This window comes from Tenrec ecaudatus, chromosome 4, assembly GCF_050624435.1.
Source record: "Tenrec ecaudatus isolate mTenEca1 chromosome 4, mTenEca1.hap1, whole genome shotgun sequence".
Lineage (NCBI taxonomy): Eukaryota > Metazoa > Chordata > Mammalia > Afrosoricida > Tenrecidae > Tenrec > Tenrec ecaudatus.
The window spans coordinates 21,146,921-21,168,035 of record NC_134533.1 but is presented as its reverse complement, the minus strand read 5'-3'; the positions used below and the strand labels follow the sequence as shown (position 1 = coordinate 21,168,035).

The 21,115-nt window shown below is 39.3% G+C and overlaps 2 protein-coding genes and 1 non-coding gene across 3 annotated transcripts; 2 read left to right on the top strand and 1 right to left on the bottom strand.

The window, feature by feature from the left end:
- The first annotated feature begins 661 nt into the window (after positions 1-661).
- On the top strand, positions 662-1,609 carry LOC142445745 (olfactory receptor 4S2-like). The gene has a single exon (XM_075547669.1). The coding sequence runs from the start codon at positions 662-664 to the stop codon at positions 1,607-1,609; it is 948 nt and encodes a 315-aa protein (XP_075403784.1).
- A 12,345-nt stretch (positions 1,610-13,954) lies between these two features.
- Positions 13,955-14,016, top strand: LOC142447563 (U7 small nuclear RNA). The gene has a single exon (XR_012784246.1). It is a non-coding gene; the product is annotated as a U7 small nuclear RNA (small nuclear RNA).
- A 5,994-nt stretch (positions 14,017-20,010) lies between these two features.
- LOC142445744 (olfactory receptor 4P4-like) lies at positions 20,011-20,946 on the bottom strand. The gene has a single exon (XM_075547668.1). It carries the CDS (start codon positions 20,944-20,946, stop codon positions 20,011-20,013), a length of 936 nt encoding a protein of 311 aa, XP_075403783.1.
- Between the last annotated feature and the right edge of the window lie 169 nt (positions 20,947-21,115).

The window sequence follows — 21,115 nt, the reverse complement described above, 5'->3', positions numbered from 1 at the left end:
CTAGGAGTCAGTGTCCATTGACTTGATGACAATGAGAGTTTTTCTTCGGAATTGCTCCTCCTCTATTAACAAAGTCGCAGTGCCCTGTGGGTCCTATCTGATCTTTGAGGTGCTGTTTTCAATTTGATCCCATGATTTTTAATAGCGCATAATGCTCAAGGTAAACATTTTCCCTAAAGATTTTCTGTACTATTTTTTAAGGGCTTCCTCCCAAGGCACTTACAGGTCGACTTTTGTATTGCAGCTGAGTACGTTAACTCTTTGCAGCGTCTAATAACCCCTAAGAGAAAACTAGTTTCAAAAGCAGATCTAGTGCTTATATGGAACAATAACTGGGCAAATGTGTAAAATCAAGCAAATAAATAACTCTTTTAAAATGGCAAGAGAGATTGAGCTCTAGGCTTGATGGGTGGTTTGAGGTATTTGTTTGAACATTTGGGACTATGTTACCTCATCTGCACTGGATGAACAGATTGCTGTAGGTGATAAAATTGTAGGCTGTGTTTATTTGACTACGCATGCCAAAAAACAGTAAGCATCTATTTTGAAGTACTATGGTTATTCATTGTTCCCCTAACACAGAAATAATGTTATTGGTTGTTTTTTATATTTTCAGCCAAATTAATTACCTCTTTGGAGTTTGTCCTGCTAAGCTAATTCCATGGGAAAAATAAACAATGTCACTGTGTTCATTTTCTGGGGACTTTCTCAGAACCCAGTGATAGAAGAAGTTTGCTTTGTGGTGTTTTCTTTCTTCTATGCAATTATTCTTCTGGGAAACCTTCTCATCATGCTGACAGTATGTGTGGGCAACCTTTTCACATCTCCAATGTATTTCTTTCTCAACTATCTGTCTTTTGTCGACATCTGCTACTCCTCCGTTATAATTCCCAACATGATTGTTGACTTTTTAGCCAAGAGTAAAACAATCTCCTATGTGGGGTGCATGTCTCAAATCTTTGGGGTACATTTCTTTGGCTGTACTGAGATCTTCATCCTTATTGTTATGGCCTATGATAGGTATGTGGCCATTTGTAGACCTTTACACTATATGATCATAATGGACCAGAACAGGTGCAATAAACTGTTACTGGGGACATGGGTAGGTGGGTTCTTACACTCCATTATCCAGGTGGCTTTGATGGTCCAGCTACCCTTTTGTGGACCCAATGAGATTGACCACTACTTTTGTGATATCCATCCTGTACTGAAACTGGCCTGCAGCGATACTTACATTGTTGGTATTGCTATGACAGCCAACACTGGGACCATTGTTCTGGGGAGCTTTATTACCTTGTTAATTTCCTACGCTGTCATCCTGGTGTCCCTGAGAAAGCAGTCAGCTGAGGGCAGGCGCAAAGCTCTCTCCACTTGTGCCTCTCACATTGCTGTGGTCACCATCTTTTTTGGTCCTTCTACTTTCATGTACATGCGCCCCAATATGACCTTCTCTGAGGATAAGATGGTGGCTGTATTTTACACCATCTTCACCCCCATGTTAAATCCCCTAATTTATACCCTTAGAAATGCAGAAGTGAAAATTGCAATGAAGAAACTCTGGGATAGGAGGGTTTTCTGGACCACAATGGCAAGCAATATGAAATCATGACAGTTTCAGTGGATGATTTGAATGATTTTTATAAACTCAACTAATAGATGATGGAACCAATACCACCCTTGCAGGTGGTTGGGAGAAACAAATGAAACATTAACTCATTCTACAGAAGTACATGTTAGTTATCATCATTAAATGTATTCTAATACTTCATTATCAGTTAATTTATGAATATATCAAGTCAGAGAAGTTTTCTGAAACTCAAAATATAATCATGATAATACTCAGCATTACTGTTTTCTCCTCCACAGCTGTGCCAATTTTCATTAAATCATAAACATCTAGTTAGTGTTTAGAATGGTGATGGTGTATGAACAACAACAAAAATAATAATACAAGGAAATTAGTAATAATCTAAGATATAGCAGGCTGATAAAAACCCACTACAATCTATAATCTTATGGAAACTAAACCTAGAATGCAACGGATGGGAGGGGAATGGCACAAAGAATGAAAATGTAATTTAAAAAGTTTAAAAATCAAAATATACATTTTCAGTTTCTGTTCTTTGGGAGAGAAAAAGAGGCAAAACCAAAAAGAACTGACACTTACTTTCTGCCAGACTCATTTTCTTTGCCCAAACACTCATGATACTAGAGTAGTGTTTACCTCTTATAAGCCCTTTGATATACTGCTACTAACTAATTCTAATTTTTACCTGGAACCTGTAGCTGCAAATGCTGTTTGATATATAATGACTTGAACAATCTTAAGGAGATGAATAAAAATAAACTGCCTTTGGATTTGAAGACGGCTTTGTTCTTATTGTTTCCATTTATTCCGTGTCCTCAATTTAGTCAATCAATACGTGGATGGGATGCTGCTCAACATGGCAAAATCAATATTTTATGAATTCACCTATTTTTCCCATGTTTGACCTACCAAATTTACAGAAGGCAGTGAGTCCTTTCCTGCTGCTTGCTTGACTTAACTACCAGAATCTCTCTGATGAATTCCAGAGGAAATCATTCTGACCAAACAAACAGATAGTGCGCTCAGGTGAGCAGATAATTTGTCTTGGTTCATTATTTCCTTCTTCAGCTTGGGCTGCACGTTGGAGGTTTTATCATGTTTTATCGATTGCAGGTAAACATACCACTGATTATCTCTCTGTTATTGTTTCATCACCATTTCCATAATTATGAGTATCCAATTATTATGTGCACTATGCATACCTTCTATGACTACTTATGGTTGTAGTATATGTATATACACATAAACATTTCTCATATATGGATGATATAATGTGGGTGCTAAAAAATTCTCAATGATGTTGATGTAATCAACACCATTAAAATAGAGGAATTTTTTTTAATTTAAAGAGAGGAAATTAAAAAACAAACAGCAAAACATCTGAAACAGAATCTATAATGAAGATTCCCTGGGTCTAGGACATAAATCATTCATGGTTTTTATTAGAGCTTAGATGTATGCTCAGTAGGCCCCTACAGATGTGCCTTTGGTTTAAAATGAGCAGGGTGAGTCCTGCTCAAGCTGGAGGATTTGTCAGCAGCTAGCAAGCACTGTTCAAATGAATTTTTAGTTCTTAGGACAGGAACCTGTGATCTCTAAAATTGTGAATCAATACGAAGATCCTTTCCTGAGTTGGATGCATTCAGTGATGGTGGACTTACAGACACTGAGGTGAGATATGTCACTATTAGAAATAATTTTAATGAAAAAAAAGAAGATTTGAGGTTTGGAAGTCAATGAGTGCAGCTCTATTGGGTCCCAAAAAGTTACTATAAGTCAGATTTGATTGATGACAGTGATATTTTTTATTTGTTTGTTTAAAAATTAGAACTTGGCAGTTTCAAGAATCTTAAAGGCTGGAAAGAGGAAGCTATGAAATATGTAAAAGTGTCCACAATTAACTTTATAAAGTAGCCCCTATTCACAAAGCATTCTCAGAGTCAAACCCTACCCAAGAGGCTCAGACATTGTCCTCCTGGTTACTTGGAAGAAATGACCAGGAATAACAAAAACTAAGATTTTCCCCAGTGAGGAACAAACAATGTCAATGATAATAATTTTCTCCATTGATTTATCATTGCATTTTTATGTTATATAACAGCATTATAACTGTGACATTACCAGATAGGGGATGTTATATGAGCCTTCAATGATAAAAGCAAATGACAACATTTCTTATTGTCTAGATGAAGAAAATTATTTTTTAAAGAAAATCAATGAAGTGATGTGTTCCTGCATCTTGTAACCTAATTAATTATAATTCTGCTTCCTGAAACAGCAAAAAACCAAACACAGTAAACAAATTTCCATGCAGTATCCACTTGAATATGTAGAGATCTTTCATGTCCTTCCACATGTTGTCCTTTTTCTCATCTATACTATTCACAACATTCAAACATGTCTCATTTGGCAAGGTTTCCTCAATTTCACTGTTATCTGTTAGCGGTCTTGTGTGGTGACCAATTTTGAATACACTTATCAAAAGGCAATACAATAAAACTTGTCTTTTATGCATGAGAAGAATAAGAGCTACATAGCAAATACCTGGACCCAATCTGAACCACAGACATAAGATAAACCTAGATCAGCTAACTAGTCCTGACCTACTGATACATAAATAAGAACTAAATGATTCTTGTGGGAGCCATGAGTTTAGGACTTCTCCACATTAGTGAGCTAACTTAACCAAGATATCAAATCAAAACAAAAAACTAAACAAAAGTCATGGTCCTAGAGTTGATTCTGACTCAGAATGATTTTAGAGGACAGAATAGGCTATTTCTTGGGTTTTAAAGACTGTACATCTTTGGAGAGCAAACAGTTCCATTTTGTCTGCCAAAGAGGCAATTGCGTGTTTGTGTCATTGACTTTAGCAGTTAGCTTCCCAACATACCAGGTCTCCTTATGGAATGGCCAAATTGTGAAAGTGGAAATTGTCAGTAATGATCTTAAAATTTTGAAGACAGAAGAAGATGGTGGCTAATTAGATTCACCTGCCAGGAGCTTCTGCTGCCAGACCACAAAATTAGGATGTAAGGTGAAGGAGACTGGGAGGCAGCATCCTGAAATTAGATTCAGATTACTAGGGTGTATCCTGAACCCCAGCTTTTTAAAAATTTCCACTCAAAAAATGAACCAAGAACACACTACATAGCTCTAGGCTCAGAGTGAAGGGGCCGTGGGCTCCAGTTGAGAGAGTAGTGATTTCACCAGGCTGATGCCTGAAAGGGGACATAATCTCAGACGGGAAGAGACTTCCTGAAAGCTAGTCACAGAAACCCACACCAGAGCTCCCCAAACGGTTAGCTGCCTTGATCTCATAGTCTGGGGATCAGGTCAGTAGTTAGGGATAGATTTGGAGCAATTGAAAAAGTCGTAAGGAAATTTTCCTGAGTCAAGTCACGTTGCGGCACAAAATGAGTAGATAGTCATAGTCCAGGGAGTGAATCCAGTTCTAGTTGGCTGAGATGAAAACAATCACTCTGATAAGCTTCATCTCCTCCTCTGGGGGTTAGCATGTACATCCCCCAAATCAGGTCACTTCATAAGCCCAATATTAAAAAGAGAGAAAGCAATATTTTTCCAGTAAAAACTTCAAATCCCAGGCTCATTGCTTACCTCCAAGGTGACTGGTAGAACCAGTCCTTTAACATACATTATTATAATAAGGGAGTCATTGCTAAGGGAGGCCAGAAGTTAGCTACAGAGCTCAGACACTATCAACATAACAAACACCTCTTGGAGTAAGTCTCAATTTCAGAATAATTCAATTCCCTCTGGCCAGGAGTGGGGGTGACAAACCTCTGAGCTTTTAGGGCAGCAGTTATCTTGGCCTAAGGCAGGACAACAAGCCCAGCGCCCATTCAGTGATCCTACATAAAGCTGGGAAGGTCCTGCCTGTCCTGGGGCCCTATACTGGGCTGAGGGAACACCCGACCCCACTGATGAAGTGTTGCATATAGCACAGGGCAGGTATACCAGTGAACTCAGTGCTCAACCGCACTGTGGGAACCGCTGTCTTCCCTCTGCTGTGATCTTGCCTTCAATGGTAATTCCGCCCAGCATCTGTGTGACCCTACATCAGGGATCCTAAAATTTTTAAAACAGGGTACCAGTTCACTGTCCCTCAGACCCGTTGGAGGGCCAGATTATAGTTTAAAAACAAACAAAACTATGAACACATTCCTATGCACATGGCACATACCTTATTTTGAAGTAAATAAAACAAATGGGGCAAAAACAACCAGCAGGCTGGATAAATGTCTTCAGTGGCCCGTGGGCCATAGTTTGACATCACTTGCCCTACACCAAGTAGGCACAACACCTCGCTACCTTGAGGCAGGGCTGGAACTCCTCCAACCCCATGGTCAGGCATTCAAGCCTCAGTTATCTCCTTACTAATGACGCTTTCTTCTCTCTTTCTTCTCTCTCCCTTCTATCTTTTCCACTGCAGTCAGTCTCAATGGGTCCAGTTTTGTTTAGTTTTATTCTTTTTATTTCTTTTTTTCTTTCTCTCTCATTTTTCTTTCTCTCCCTCTCTTTCCTTTCATATGCCACTGTTGCCTTATGAGCCACTTGCCTCTGCCTAGAATAACTCAATCAAAATATCAGGGGGAAACTCCAGCCTGCCCTCTGTGGGAGCACTTCACACCGCACAACAGATGAGTGGTCTGTTGCTCAAATGTTCAATGTAGCACAGTTCACAATTTCAAGCTTTGGAAAAAAAACAAATTTCCATCAACAGACGAGTGGATTAAACCGCTGTGGGACATACATATAATGGAGTACTATGCATCACTAAATGCAGTGAGGGAAGGAGGAAGCTCATCACTGCATGAGAATAACTGGAGGAAATCATGCTAAGCAAAGTGTGCCAAGCACAAAAGGACAAGTACAATATGAGTCCACTGAGATAAGCTTTAAAAAAAAGCAAAAGGGGCATTGGTAAAAAGCTACTGTATACAAACATTCCTGAATGAGGACCAGGTAGTATGGGAGGGACCAGAACAAATCTAGATCTACATATAATAGCCAACTAAAAAGGAGGTGGGGAAAGGAAAAATAATAATAATAAGTAGTAGGTAGCGGAAGCACAGGGCACTAACCCACCCAAGGGGAGAGTATTGTTTATGTCTCCATAGGGAAAGAGGGACCAGACTTCAACCCATTGCTTCAAGATGTGAATGCAACATGCCAGCCGGGAGTAGGGAACCAGTGAAGAGGTCTGAGGGGCTGGCCCCAATCCCAACTATGTGGACACATGCTCCTTCACCCAGAAGAATTTATTTCAGAGGAAGGCACTGAATCTGCAGCTCTGGGAGGGGAACATATTTGATCTGAGCACACAGAAGCAGATGAAGCGACAGGAGGAGAGAGTGGAGGACATCCAGGCCCACCAGGCCTTGAGGACGACGTTCCTACTCCAAGCAGCCAGTCCACAGAGAGGTCTACATCGCCGGCCCAAATATGATACATGAAGAACCTCATTGAGCCATAGTCCTAAAGTAGACAACACTGGAGACACAGTGTGGGAATTGCACCCAATCTGATACAGCCACACTGAGGCAAAACACTAAGGGGGTGCAACAGAACAGCAAGGAAACAGAGCAGCGAAGTCCCCAGGGAATACTGAAGATGGAATTTGGCGCCCGGGCTTGGTGCCCCAACAGATTGAACTGGAAAACACTCCTAAAGGCCAATAAACAATCCTTGAACTAATTACAAGCTTTTCTTTCTTGTTGTTGTTTTTTTTTGTATGTGTGTGTGTTATTGGTTTGTTGTAGTTTTGCTATATATTGTTGCTAGGTTGTGCTGTGCCTTGCTTTTGTGCATGTTATTATCTCTGCATCTCTGTGTAAATAAGATAGGCTGGATGAACAATCTGGAGGGAAAAACAATAGGACTGACATTTCCAGGGGGACTTGGGAGAGGGAGAGGTGGGTGTTAACAAACCCAGGGACAAGGGAAAAACAAGTGATCCAAATCAGTAGTTAGGAGGGTGTAGGAGGCCTGGTAGGGCATGATTAAGGGTAATGTAACCAAGAGGAATTACTGAAACCCAAATGAAGACTGAGCATGATAGTGGGACAAGAGGAAATACAAGAAAAGCTAGGAGACAAAGGGCATTTATAGAGGTCTAAATAAAGGCAGGTACATATGTAAATATATTTATATATGAGGATGGGGTAAAAGACCTATGTACATATATTTCTAGGTTTAGTATTAAGGTAGCAGAAGTACTTTGGACCTCCACTCAAGTACTCCCTCAATGCAAGAATACTTTCTTCTATTCAGTTGGCATTCTATGATGCTCAGCTTCCCGCAAAATCGCTAAAGACAAAGTGGGTGAATAAACAAATGTGTTGAAGAAAGCTGATGGTGCTTGGCTATTTAAAGATATAGCATCTGGTGTTTTAAAGACTTGAAGACAAACAAGCTGTCACCTAGCTCAGAAGCAACAAAGCCCACATTTAAGAAACACACCAGGCTGCGTGATCACAAAGTGCCAAAGGGATCAGTTAGCAGGCATCAAAAACAAAAAATCATATCATTGTGTGCTCACCTTCTTGATATGATTGCTGAAGACAAATTGGTGAATAAGCAAATGTGGCGAAGAAAGCTAATGGTGGCCGGCTATCAAAAGATATAGCATCTGGGATCTTAAAGGCTTGAAGGTAAACAAGCGGCCATCTAGCTCAGAAGCAGCAAAGCCCATGTGGAAGAAGTAAACCAGCCTGTGTGTTCACGAGGTGTCGAAGGGATCAGGTATCAGGCATCATCAGAACAAAAGATCATATCATAGTGAATGAGGTGGGGAGTGCGGAACAGAGACCCATAGCCCATTTGTAGGCCACTGGATATCCTCTTATAGAAGGGTTTTGGGGAGGACACCAGCTAGTCAAGGTGTGGTGTAACAATGATGAAACATACAACTTACCTCTGGATACTAATTGCTTATTCCCCACCACCACTATCATGATCCCAATTCTACCTTACAAATAAGCTAGACCAGAGGATATATACTGTACAGATAGGAACTGGAAACACAGGGAATCCATTAAAAATTTTTAAAAATTAAAAAGGCACACCAACCTGCCAACCAAGGAGAGCAAATATTTTGAGAATGATGAGGACAATGAATGTACAAATGTGATTTACACAATTGATGAATATATGGATTGTGATCAGAGTTGTATTATACCCTAATAAAACGATTAAAAACTTTAAAAAAATTTTAAAAGGCACGCCTATGTGCCAATTTAGGACGGGGTTTAAACCCCTACAGTCCCATGCTTTGGCGATCAGGGATCAGCTCTCTTCACTGTTTACTTATTTTTTGTTTGCTCTTACCCACCATAGTCAATCTTAGTATGCACAGTTGTGATTTTTATCCTTCTTTCTCTTTCTTCTCTCTCCTTTTTATCTTTTTTCATTCTCCTGTTCAGTTTCTCTACTCTTTCTCTTTTTCCTTCAACAATCCACTACTTGTTTCCAGCCCCCAACCCTCTGCCTAGGGCAATTTCTCCCACCAAGTGGAGAGAGCTCCAGCCTGCCTGCTGGGACAGTGCTGTACACAGCTGGGGCAGTGCTACAGATGACAGAGCAAATGGCCCAGTTTTTTGTTTATCAATTTTTTTTCTTTTCTTCTTCTTTTTCTTTCTGTTCTCTTCTTGCTTTCCCACCATAGTGTTAGCAGATTCAGTTTTCCTTTTTCCTTGTATTCTATTTAGAGTGTTTTTATTTTTGTCTTTGCATTTGTGTGTGTGGTAGCTTTTTAAATTTTGCTCTTGTCATTGATTTGTCCGTTCTCTCTTTTTCTTCTCTTCTTCCTATCATTCTTTCAGAAACCACTACCAGCCTCCAGGCCAGACCATTCCATCTACAGAAACTCCAATGTGCCAGTTGTGGGAACTTCTGCCTGCACTTATTGGTTTTACATGCAGGTTGGGAAATCAAGCCCATCTTGCGCCATACCCCAAGCACCTGGGTAATCTCCCCTTAAAATTTCTGGGGAACTCTAGCCTATGGCCCAGGCCTTACAGCTGACTGGGGAACTTCTGCCCACCATCAGTGGTGCTCCACGCCAAAACTCCACGATGATCTCTCAGACTAGCATAATTGTTCCTCCCAACTCCTTGATGGGCTCTACACCAAGGAGGGTATACCCACATACCCTTCAGGGCACTCTAGTTACAGAGGGAAACACCAAGGATACCTCAGGTGCTCTGAGTATAGTGAGACACACCACCATGGCTTACTGAGAGATCATCCAGTGAATCGCCTCCCTCGGGGGCCGACAACCACACAAACACATCCCACGAGAGGACTATGAAACTCACATTCCAAATAATGGAATACTAGTCGGCTAGGGTAAGAATGAAACTCTACAACTGGGGTCAGCTATAGCCTGACCACCCAGCGCAGCTTCCTGCAGGAAGTTCATAGAAGCACTCATATGAGTTTCCCAAGATAGAGCCCTGTCCTCTTAGACTCTGGAAGAAGGCTCCAGGTTCTTCTAAATCAACACATGAACAGAAACCAGCCCCAACAGCCTCAACAAAAATGTATGAGAAACAGAAGACAATGCTGGAAGAAGTCATGAATGTAATGTTGTCCATAGAAGAAGCAGATATTAACCTGCCACAGAAAGAAATATTCAGAAGCCTGCTTGGAGTCATACAGTATATGAGAGAAGTAATACAGAACAAGGATGAAATAATTGAGTAAATGGCAATGCACAAGTGGGAAATAAAAGACATAAGAGATGAAATAACAAAATCAAGAAGCAAATGATCAGACTTTGTAAAAAGACTTGAGGAGGCAGATAATCATACCAGTGAGCTAGAGCAGGGTCGTCAAACTGCTGGCACACTGGCTTCATGCAGACCTCAAGGTAATTTTTTTGTGCTCCACGATGCTCTGAAATAGAATGTAATGACGGAATTGTGTGAAGGGTATTGCCCTGATCTTCCCTAAGTGCTCTTTTCTTGATAACAAGAATTTTTTTCCCCCTATTTTAATTTTATTTCAGAGCATCGTGGCTCACAGAAATTACCTCTGGGCTGAAGTGACCCACTGCTTGCTACTCTGACACTCCCAACATAGACAATAATCAGCAGACCACAAAAAAAATTACAAAAGCAGTCAAATAAGACAATCAGAGAAGCTGATGTAAACCTGAGAGCCATATCTGATGCTGTGAAGAAGAACACTATTAGAATAATTGTACTAGATATGACAAAATAACAATCTGTGGATTATCAAGGGCTCATGAGGGAGGAGGGAGCAGGGAGGGAGGGGAAAAAAAGAGGACCTGATGCGGAAGGCTTAAGTGAAGAGCAAATGCTTTGAGAGTGATTAGGGCAAAGAATGTACGGATGTGCTTTATACAATTGATGTATGTATATGTGTGGATTGTGATAAGAGGTGTATGAGCCCCTAATAAAATGTAAAAAAGGAAAAGAATAAAAAGAAAATGATTAGGGCAAAGAATGTACAGATGTGCTTTATACAATTGGTGTATGTATATGTATGGATTGTGATAAGAGTTGTATGAGCCCCTAATAAAATATTTTTTTTTAAAAAGAATAATTGGACTACCAGAATAAGACACATCAAAGAAGTCAACAGTGAAAATAGTGAGGGAATTCTTAGAAAAAAATTTCCCACCTTAATGAATATCAGGCAACCATTCAGGAAGCTGAAAAGAAACCAGCCAAACTCTATCCCAAGAAGAAACCACCAAGACTCCTAATAGTTAATTTATCCAACCACGAGGAAAAGGAGTTCATACAGCATCTAGGGAAAAACAAATAGTCGCTTATAAAGGTACTCAATAAGAATATGTTCACACCTATCAGCAGACACGGTGAAGAAGAGGAGTTAATGGAGTAACTTATCCCAAAATTGAAGGAAAATAATGTAAACTCAGGAATACGATACCCAGCCAAATTATCTATTAATACAGATGGAGAAGGGTTTTTCCAGACAAGGGCTCCACCCAGAGGGTGACAGAGAAAACAGCACCCAAGATAACATTAGTTCAATAGTGGAACGATGGCAAGAATGAACCACACACACACAATACAAATGGTCATGTTCTGTAGGTAAGAAAACAGCAAACACAAAAGATACAAAATTGCATCAAAGAGTCCACAGGTAGATGTAATAATCCTGAATATCATTGGACTGTACTCGGGGATTAAAAGGCAGAGGCTATCAAACTGGCTTAGAAAACATAACCCGTCGATCTGCTGCCTACAGGAGACACATCTCAAACTTGAAGACAAAAACAGGTTCAGAATTGAAGGCTGGAGAAAAATATACCAAGTACATCACAATGCAAGAAAAGCAAGGGTAGCATTCTTAATCTCTGAAAAAATTGATCTAATGGTACAAGACATAACAAGAGCTAGGAGGGATACTATATAATGCTCTAAGGAACAGTAGAAAAAGAACCAGTGAGCATAACAAACATATATATGCGTCCAATGAGAAAACCATGAATTCATAAACCAAGCACTTCAAAAGATGCGGAACGATATCACAGGTTCAACAATTATAGTAGGTGACTTTAATAAACCATTCTCTGAAAAATACAGGTAACAGGGTAAGAAATGCAACCAGGGAGCTACACATTTTAACAGCACAAGTGGACGACTAGACCTGATAAATATTTTTAGAGCTTTCCACCCAAATGTAAAAGAATTCACATTCTGTTCAAGCCCACATGACACACACTTGAAGATAGACCACATGCTGGGACATAGCCTAACCTGAGTAAATTCAAGCACAATGAGATTATACACATGTCTCTCTCTCATCACTGCCATACGGCTGTACATAAACAGAAGGATGATGAAGTAAATAAGGATAAATAATTGGAGGATTGATAATTCTCTATTGCCAAAGGAGTGGGTACTCACACAAACCCAAGATGAAATCAGGACGTTTCTAGAAACCAATGAGAGTGAAAATATGACACACCAAACCTTTGGGATACAGCAAAGCCATTTGTTAGAGAAAGGCTGGTAGTAATATATGAACACATGAAAAGGGGATAGAGATTTGTGCTTGATAAAACTTACACCAAATAGAGTCAACAGAACAATGCACTAATAACAAAAGCAAAGAAATAATAAAAATCAGAGCTGAGATGCAGGAGAGGGAAAGCAGGAAAACTACAGAAATATTAATGCAGCTAATGGTTGATTCATTGAATGGATTAACAGAATTGATAGATTGCTGGAAAATCTAACCTAAGAAATGAAGGAACAAATTTCAATAGCAAGGATGAAGGATGAAACAGGGGAAATTACAACCAATCCTAATGAAATCAAAAAGTTAATTCCACAGTACCATGAAGGCCTGTACTCTAACAAATCCAACAACTCGGAAGACATAGACAAGTACTTGGAAAAATGATCCCTCATTAGACTATCCCAGTTATATGTCTAAAACTTCAACAGACCAATAGCAATGGAAGAAATAGGCAAGGTTATCTAGGGATTACAAATAAAAAAACCCGGTTTGATGGCTTCACAGGGGAATTATACCAAGCATTCAGGAGAGAAATCCGTCACAAACTTTTCCAGAACATAGAAAAAGACAGAAAACTCCGTCTTTCTATGAAGCTAGTATAACTCTTATACCTAACACTGACAAGTATCCAACAAGAATTGAGAACTACAGACCAATATCCCTAATGAACATCGATGCAAAAATCCTTAACAAAATACTACACTATAGAACACAAAAGCTTATAAAAAATAATTCACCATGACCAAGTGGGATTTGTATCAGGGATGCAGGAATGGTTCAATATACGAAAGACCATTAGTATATTTGCTACATTGAGAGGAAATATGACAAGAACTACAGGATAATATTGATAAATGGGGAAAAAACATTTGACAACAACCAACACCCATTCCTGTTTAAGACATTCAAGAAGACAGAAATGAAAGGGAAATGCCTCAATCTTATAAAGCTATATAAGAAAAACCAACAGCCAAAATGGCAATCAAGAGAGAAAAGATGAAAACCATTCCACTGAAAAAGGGAACTTGACAAGGATGCCTCTTGTCCCCACTCTGATTTAACATCATACTGGAAGTCCTAGCTAACAAAATAAGACAAAGAAAAGACTTCAAAGGTATTTGGTGAAGGGAGAGACAAAATCATCATTATTCGCAAATGATATTATTTTATACATCGAAAATCCTTGAAACCCCCACAAGTGGAGTGTTGGAAGCCATAGAGGAAAGTGGATATTAAGCAGGATACAAGATCAACAAAGAGAAATCGGTCTCACTGCTAGATACATCAAACAAGATCACAGAAGAGGCAATTTAATAGGTGGTAACTGAGTGTTACAGCTCTTTTAGAATCTGTCTAGTAGGATTTCTGTTTGTTTCCGGAAAACCCCTTCAAAGAAGTGGCACCCTTTGCAATCGCAAAGCACAAATTGAAATATTTACAGAACACTAGTATAAGAATCCAAGAGGGACATCAACAAGTGGAAGAATATCCCATGCTCATGGATTGGAAGACTCAATGTAATCAAGATGTCAGTTCTACCCAAGGCACTTCTTAATGTTAATGCTATCCTAATATGAATACTATCATCCTTCCTCAAAGAATTGGAAAAACTAATTAACAACTTCGTATTGACAGGGAAGAAGTCCATAATAAACAGAGAACTCCTCAAGAAGAAGGATAAAGTGGGAAAGCTTGCTCCATCTGACTTTAGCACATACAATATGGTCACAATGTTCAAAACAGTGTGGTACTGGTATAACAACAGATATTCAGATCAACGGAAAAGAACTGTATAAAAGCAAGACTCTTCCCTCACTATAAGCATAAGAATAAACTCATGGTGGGTGGATCATAGAATTTGAGATAAAACCCCAAACAATTAGGACTATTAATGAGGGAATTGGGACAAACCTGAGAACCCTGGCACAAGCAATACATAGGCTATCAGAAATAGGGAAGGATAAAAAAAAAAAACGGAGGAGTAACAAATTGACAAGTGGGATATACTAAAGATAAATCACCTTTGTACATCAAAAGAATTCACCAAGAAAGTAATAAGAGAACCCACAGACCGGAAAATCATCTTTAGCAATGACACATCAGACAAAGTCCTTATTACAAAAATCTACAATATTTTGCAAGCTTACAGTAAGAAAAAAAAAACCCAACTAACTGCCCACTGAGGAAGTGGGAAAAGGATCAGAACAGAATTTTCACAGGGGCAGAAATCTGAATGGCCAATAAACATATGAGAAAATGTTCCCAATCATTAGCCATAAGAGAAATGCAAATTAAAACAACTATGTGATACCACCTAATACCCTCAAAGATAGCCCGATTAAAAAATTCAGAAGATAACAAGTGTTGGAGGTGCTATGAGGAAATAGGAGCTCTTTTCCACTGCTGGTGGACCTGCAGGTATATATAGCCACTAGGAAAATTGATTTGGTGCTATCTAAAACAGATGGAGATTGAGCTACCAAATGACCCCGAAATCCCCCTACTGGGTATACACTCAGAAGAGGCAAGAACAAACCATGGCCAGACATCTTTGTTCTAATCTTCATCGTGGCATAATTTGCAATTGCAAGCAGTTGGAAACAACCCAAATGTCCATCCACAGACGAATGGAGCAAAAAACTGGTCCATACAAACAGTGGAGTAGCATGCATCACCAAAATGCAGTGATGAACACATGAAGCACATTGCCTCATGAGAAGAAAAGGAGGAAATCATGCTAAATGGAGTAAGTCAAGCACAAAATGACAAGTACAACATGAGTCCACTGAGGTAAGCTTAGAAAAACAAACAGACAAACAAACAAACAAATAGCGGGGCAGAGGGGAATAGCTATTACATACACACATTTCTGGAGTGAGGTCCAGGTAAAATAGCAGGAGCCAAACCCAATCCAGGCACACACATGGCAACCAGCTAAAGAAGACAGGGAAAGAAAGGGAAAAAAAGAAGACACGGGTAAGGGGTGGTGGGGAGGAGCAGGGTAGTAATCCACCCAAGGGAGGGCATTGTTTATATTTCCACAGGAGAGGGAGAGAGAGTGGAACCAGGCTTCAACTCAATGTGCCAAGACATGACTACAACATACCGGCATGTATCAGGAAATCAATAGAGAGCTCCATGGGACCGGTCCCAATCTCACCTATATTGACACCCCCTCCCCCTCAGAAGAATGCACTTCAGAGGACAGCACTGAGGCTACAGTTTATGGAGAGGGGCACTTTGGATTACAGCACACCGGAAAACACAAAGGGATTGAGAGGGTGGAGAGAATATCCTGGCCCAACAAGCCCCAAAGATAATGTTCCTGCTCAGAGAAGACAATGCACGGGGAGGACTGGTCACACCATGGGATATGGTGTCCTTCACTGAACCATGGTGTTGCGGGGGACAGCACTAGAGACGCAGTGCAGTTATAGGGCACGGTCTGGCCCCATCACCCTGGGGCGGGCACTGAGGGCATGCAGCAGGGCAGCAGGGGAGCAGATGGATGATATCCCTGGGGAATACCAAAAATAGATTTGGGAGACAGTGTGGCACCCCATCAGACTCGACTGGAAAACACTTGCAAAGCTCAGAAAACAGACCTTGAACCATTTTTCTTTTTTGTCAGTGGTATTCTGTTTGTTATTTTAATTTTTTTTTGCTTTCTGATGTTATTGTTATACTTTTGATGATCTTGACTTCCATTGTTTTATTTGGTTTTGCTTGGATTCTGCACTTATTAATGTATCTGTATGTCTATCTAGATAAGATAGGAGAGAGAAATAATTCAGAGATGAAAAGAATGGGAACAATGGTTTTGGGGAGATAGGGGAGAAGGGAAGGTGGAGAAAAGAAATGGGGGTGGGGGAACCACCCAGGGGCAAGGGAACAACAAGTGAACTAACATCAATGGAAGGAAGGTCGTAGGATGCCTAGTGAAACTCAATCAAGGAGAGTGCAGCAGCAAGGAATTACTAAACTTGAATGAAGACCATACATGATGGTGGGCCAAGACAGAAGTAAAAGGGAAATAGAGGAATAAACCAGGAGTAAAAGGACATTTATTGAGGCCTAAATATAGGCTTGTACTTATGTAAATAAATATAATGAGAGGGGTCTAGAACTATGTTCTCTTATCTATGTGTTAAGAATTAAGGTTGCAGATCACAAGGAAGAAATGAGCCATTCAGACTGCAGTATAGCACTGTTAAAGCACACAACTTTTTCTCTAGTTTTTTGGTGCTTCGTTCACCCCACTATCATGACCTCAATTCTACCTTACAAAATCAGATCAGACCAGAACATGCACACTGTTACAGATAAGAGCCCACAACACAGGGAATCCCATATAGATAAACCCCTCAGGGCCAACAAGGAGAGTAGAGATACCAGGAGGATTAGAGAAGGTTGGTGGGAGAAAAGGGAATCAATCACAAGGATCAAAGTAGAACTCCCTCCCAGCGGGACGAATAATGGAAAAGTGGATGAGGGGAGATTGATGATGCAAGATATGGAAAAGATAATCTATAACATTTCCAGGGTTTGTGAAGGAGGGTGGGTAGGGAGAAGAAATGGGAAGCTGCTATCAGGGGCTCAAGTGGGAAGAGAATGTTTTGAAAATGATGATGGTGGATTATGTGCAAATGTGCTTGACACATTGGAGGAATGTATGGGCTGTGATAAGGTAAGAGCCCCCAATAAAAGTATTTAAAATTATTTTTGAAGATGTTTATATTATTTAGTGAAATGTATTTTATCAGGAAACTTTTAGGTGGTATAAGAAGCTTAGGACCAGCTGCTAAAGTCAAACTTTGGCAATGTGAACCCACCCAGCAACATCATTGAAGAAGAGGCTTGACCACCTGGTTCCACAAAGAATACACTTAAGAGAACGCCGTCTACTCTGTAATGCATGGGTTCACCATGAATTAGAATCTGTTACATAGCAATGGACTTGGTTTTAGCTTTGCTTTGCTTTGTTTTAGGTTTTCCTTTGTAGAGAGCAACATGAAGGCTCAAATTTGAGTGAATGAACAGCATGGAAGGAGACAATTTTGATTCTAACATAAAAGCCAAATACTATAACCTAAGAGTCCCTTCCACAATTTCTTCCATGGATCACATTTAGAGAGAGATCAACATAATATTAAACATACCAGGGTAGATTCCCTTTGACGCTTCCTTCATTCATAAATCATATTTAAAGATTTATGACAGCCACCTATGATCCATGTTCAAAATGTCTTCTGAAAGACCTGTCTCCACTTCAAGAAACCAAATAAATTCTTAACAAATAGTAATTTCAGTCCATTGTTGGATAAGGATACCTAAATATAATTTTACATCAACAGATTCATAAAATAAGCACCAGACCTAGACATTAATCCTCAGAGCCATGGATATCTTTATCCACATCAATTTTCCTAAATTATAAACTCCTAGCAGGAGGTAATTCCTACCAAGGTGACACCAAAGCTAGATTTTTGTTTGTTTTGCCAGTGTTTCCAGTCTCCTTTCCAATATATCCATCCTCCTTGGAATCCCAAGGACCTGATCATTTTTAGGCAGAAATTCACCGCCACTGAGTGGAGTCTGGTACATATGAACTTATGTGAGGCAGTAAACATGTGGAATTTTGAAAGAGAAAAAAAATGTTGCTGAAAGCTTTCTTCATCAGCAGCTAATTCCACAAATGAACCTACAGAGTAGAGTGTGAATTCCTGTTACAGAACATAAGTGATACTTTAAGTCTATATATTATCTATGTTCTTTGTTGGAGCTTTGGTGTTCTGGAAGGAGGTCCAGACAGCATCAATTCTAGTTTCTTATCCTGGCAAGCATTGGTCTCTTTTCCGGATTTCCTCACCTATTTCCCTGGAAGTTTGGTCAGAAGATGGTAGATGAGCTTAGAGATGGTTTTCTAGTCCACAGGACCAGGGAATGCTCTGTGAATGACATGGGTGATACTGGTTCATGCTCACCAAACGCTTGTTGATGTCACTTGTTTCTTTGTCTTGACTTTAATTCTCCCTGGTGAGACAGCCCGCCCCAGCAGAGGGAAAGCAACATTACAGAGGGTAAACGGTGCTCTTTGCAGAGGGCAGTCCACAAATTACCTACTAGGAAAACCATCGCTTCATCCAGGTGCTTTCTTAAACTCAGGGTGATTCACTGAGTAAGAGATTGCCAATGCTGCCTTTTCAAAAGTGCATCCATAGGCCCTTTCTTAAACTTGCTGACAGGGTGATTTGTGTTTCCTTTCTACTGGAAGAGCTTACTGAATATTATCCTTCCCACCCACTTCCCTCGCTGCCTTTCTTTGTACATTTCTAGGACGACTGTAACTCCTGTATTGCATGACATGTTCTAGAATCCGTTCTGTATTTTCAGTGTCTTCCTTTCCATGAAATCTTGTTATCCAGTCCCTTCTCCACTCTGATGACTACTTTGTTGCAGGGACATCATTTTTAATTCTGTGAATGATGCAAAAAAGAATATTCTATCAAGTTTTCTCTGATTTACCTAGAAAATCTTTTCTCATAAATATATATTTTCATAAAAAATATAAGATGTTTCAATACACACAATGTTTTCTTTTCTATATTTCATAGATAATATGTTGATTGGTTCAATGGTTGGTTTTAAAATATTTCTAATTTGCTTAGTTCTGTTGCCCTCTCATTACCAAAAGAGGTCTTTGATAGTTCATCTGAGGATTACTCATTTTGGATCACTTTAATCTTGTAGGGGTGGGTCAACAAATTAATTTTATAATCCACTTCTTGAAACATTAAGAAAATGTGTGTATTTTCTGGCCAATAGATGCAATAAGACTCAGTTTGTATTTAAAATTCTGAGTGATTAATTTCTCTTTGTCTTACCCCATTAATGTTATTATTTAATTTGGAAGTCATGAGAAATGACATGCATCATCATTCTATACCATATTTTATACAAGGAGTTTGCCACTAGATAATGAAAGGAGAATATATTAACCAAAATTAAAATTATTCCATAAATTATAGATTTTTAACATTTCCAAACTTACAAAATATGTGTCCCCTCGTTAGTCTTCACCCTGAGTTTTTAAGTAAAAGTATCATTAGAAATGCTAGCATCATAATTCTTTGGTGAAACAGTTTCATCTTCATTGGTGCAACACAGAATACTTTTTATACAATAAATGCCGTCTTCACTCTATTAGCAAACCTCAAAATTAGCCAGAATTCTTTTATTTTTTTTACAGATGATTAGCAATGATAATAACTTGTATAGTCCAGCATGTAAATTTAGTCCATTCATGATAAAATGGCACAATAAAGTAAGAGAAGTCTATAATACTTAATTTCACTAATGGCCACTGCATTTTACAAAATTATCTAGTTGTCAGGCTTTCTTTGAAAATAATCTTGACACCAAAATTTTCTCATTGCATTTTTCATCTCTGTATTTCTCAGGGTATAGATTAAAGGATTGAACATAGGAGCAATGATGCTATAAAAGAGTGCAAATATTTTATCTTCAGGATAAGTGGTAGGAGGTCTAAGGTAAATAAATATTGCAGGAGCGAAAAATAAGAACACCACCGTGACATGAGAGCCACAGGTAGACAGGGCTTTGCGCCTGCCCTCTGCTGAGTGATTCCTTAAGGTGAATAATATAATCACGTAAGATCCAAACAAGAGAACAAAAGTTGCTAAGACCACCATCCCTGAGTTGACAAGCACAAGAACACCAGTAAAGTAGGTGTCAGTGCAGGCAACCTTTAGTAAAGGGAAGATGTCACAAAAATAATGATCGATTTCATTAGGACCACAAAAGGGTAAGGAGATTGCCATAAATAATTGTGGAATACCATGTGCAGCTCCACCGGCCCAGGCAGCTAAGACAAGAAGATGGCACCTTGTTCTGTTCATGATGATCATGTAGTGGAGAGGTTTGCAGATGGCAACATAGCGATCAAAGGCCATGGCAGTAAGAATGAAGATCTCAATGCTGCCAAAGAAATGCAGGGTAAAGACCTGTAACATGCAATTGTAATAGGAGATGGATTTTGTTCCAAATAACAGATCATTAATAAACTTGGGTGTGACACTAGAAGTATAGCAGATGTCCAGAGAGGCTAAGTGGCTGAGAAAATAGTACATTGGTTGGTAGAAAAGGGAGCTGCTGAGAATGGAAATAAGGATGAGAAGATTTCCAACCAAGAGAGAAAGATAACAAAATAGGAATAGAACAAAGCAGAATATCTGTACGTTCTTGTCATAAGAAAGTCCCAGAAGAATGAATTCTGAGATATTTCTCTGGATTTCCATGTTTGTCAGTTTGATGTATGATATGAACAAATGATCGAGTATCTGAAAATAAAACAGAAATGAATTTGGATGAAAAATTAACATCATAATGACAGTAATAGCTAATGAATAAATTTACTAGCATGCAATATTTGTATAAATTAGTACTTATGAAATTAAATGATTTTTG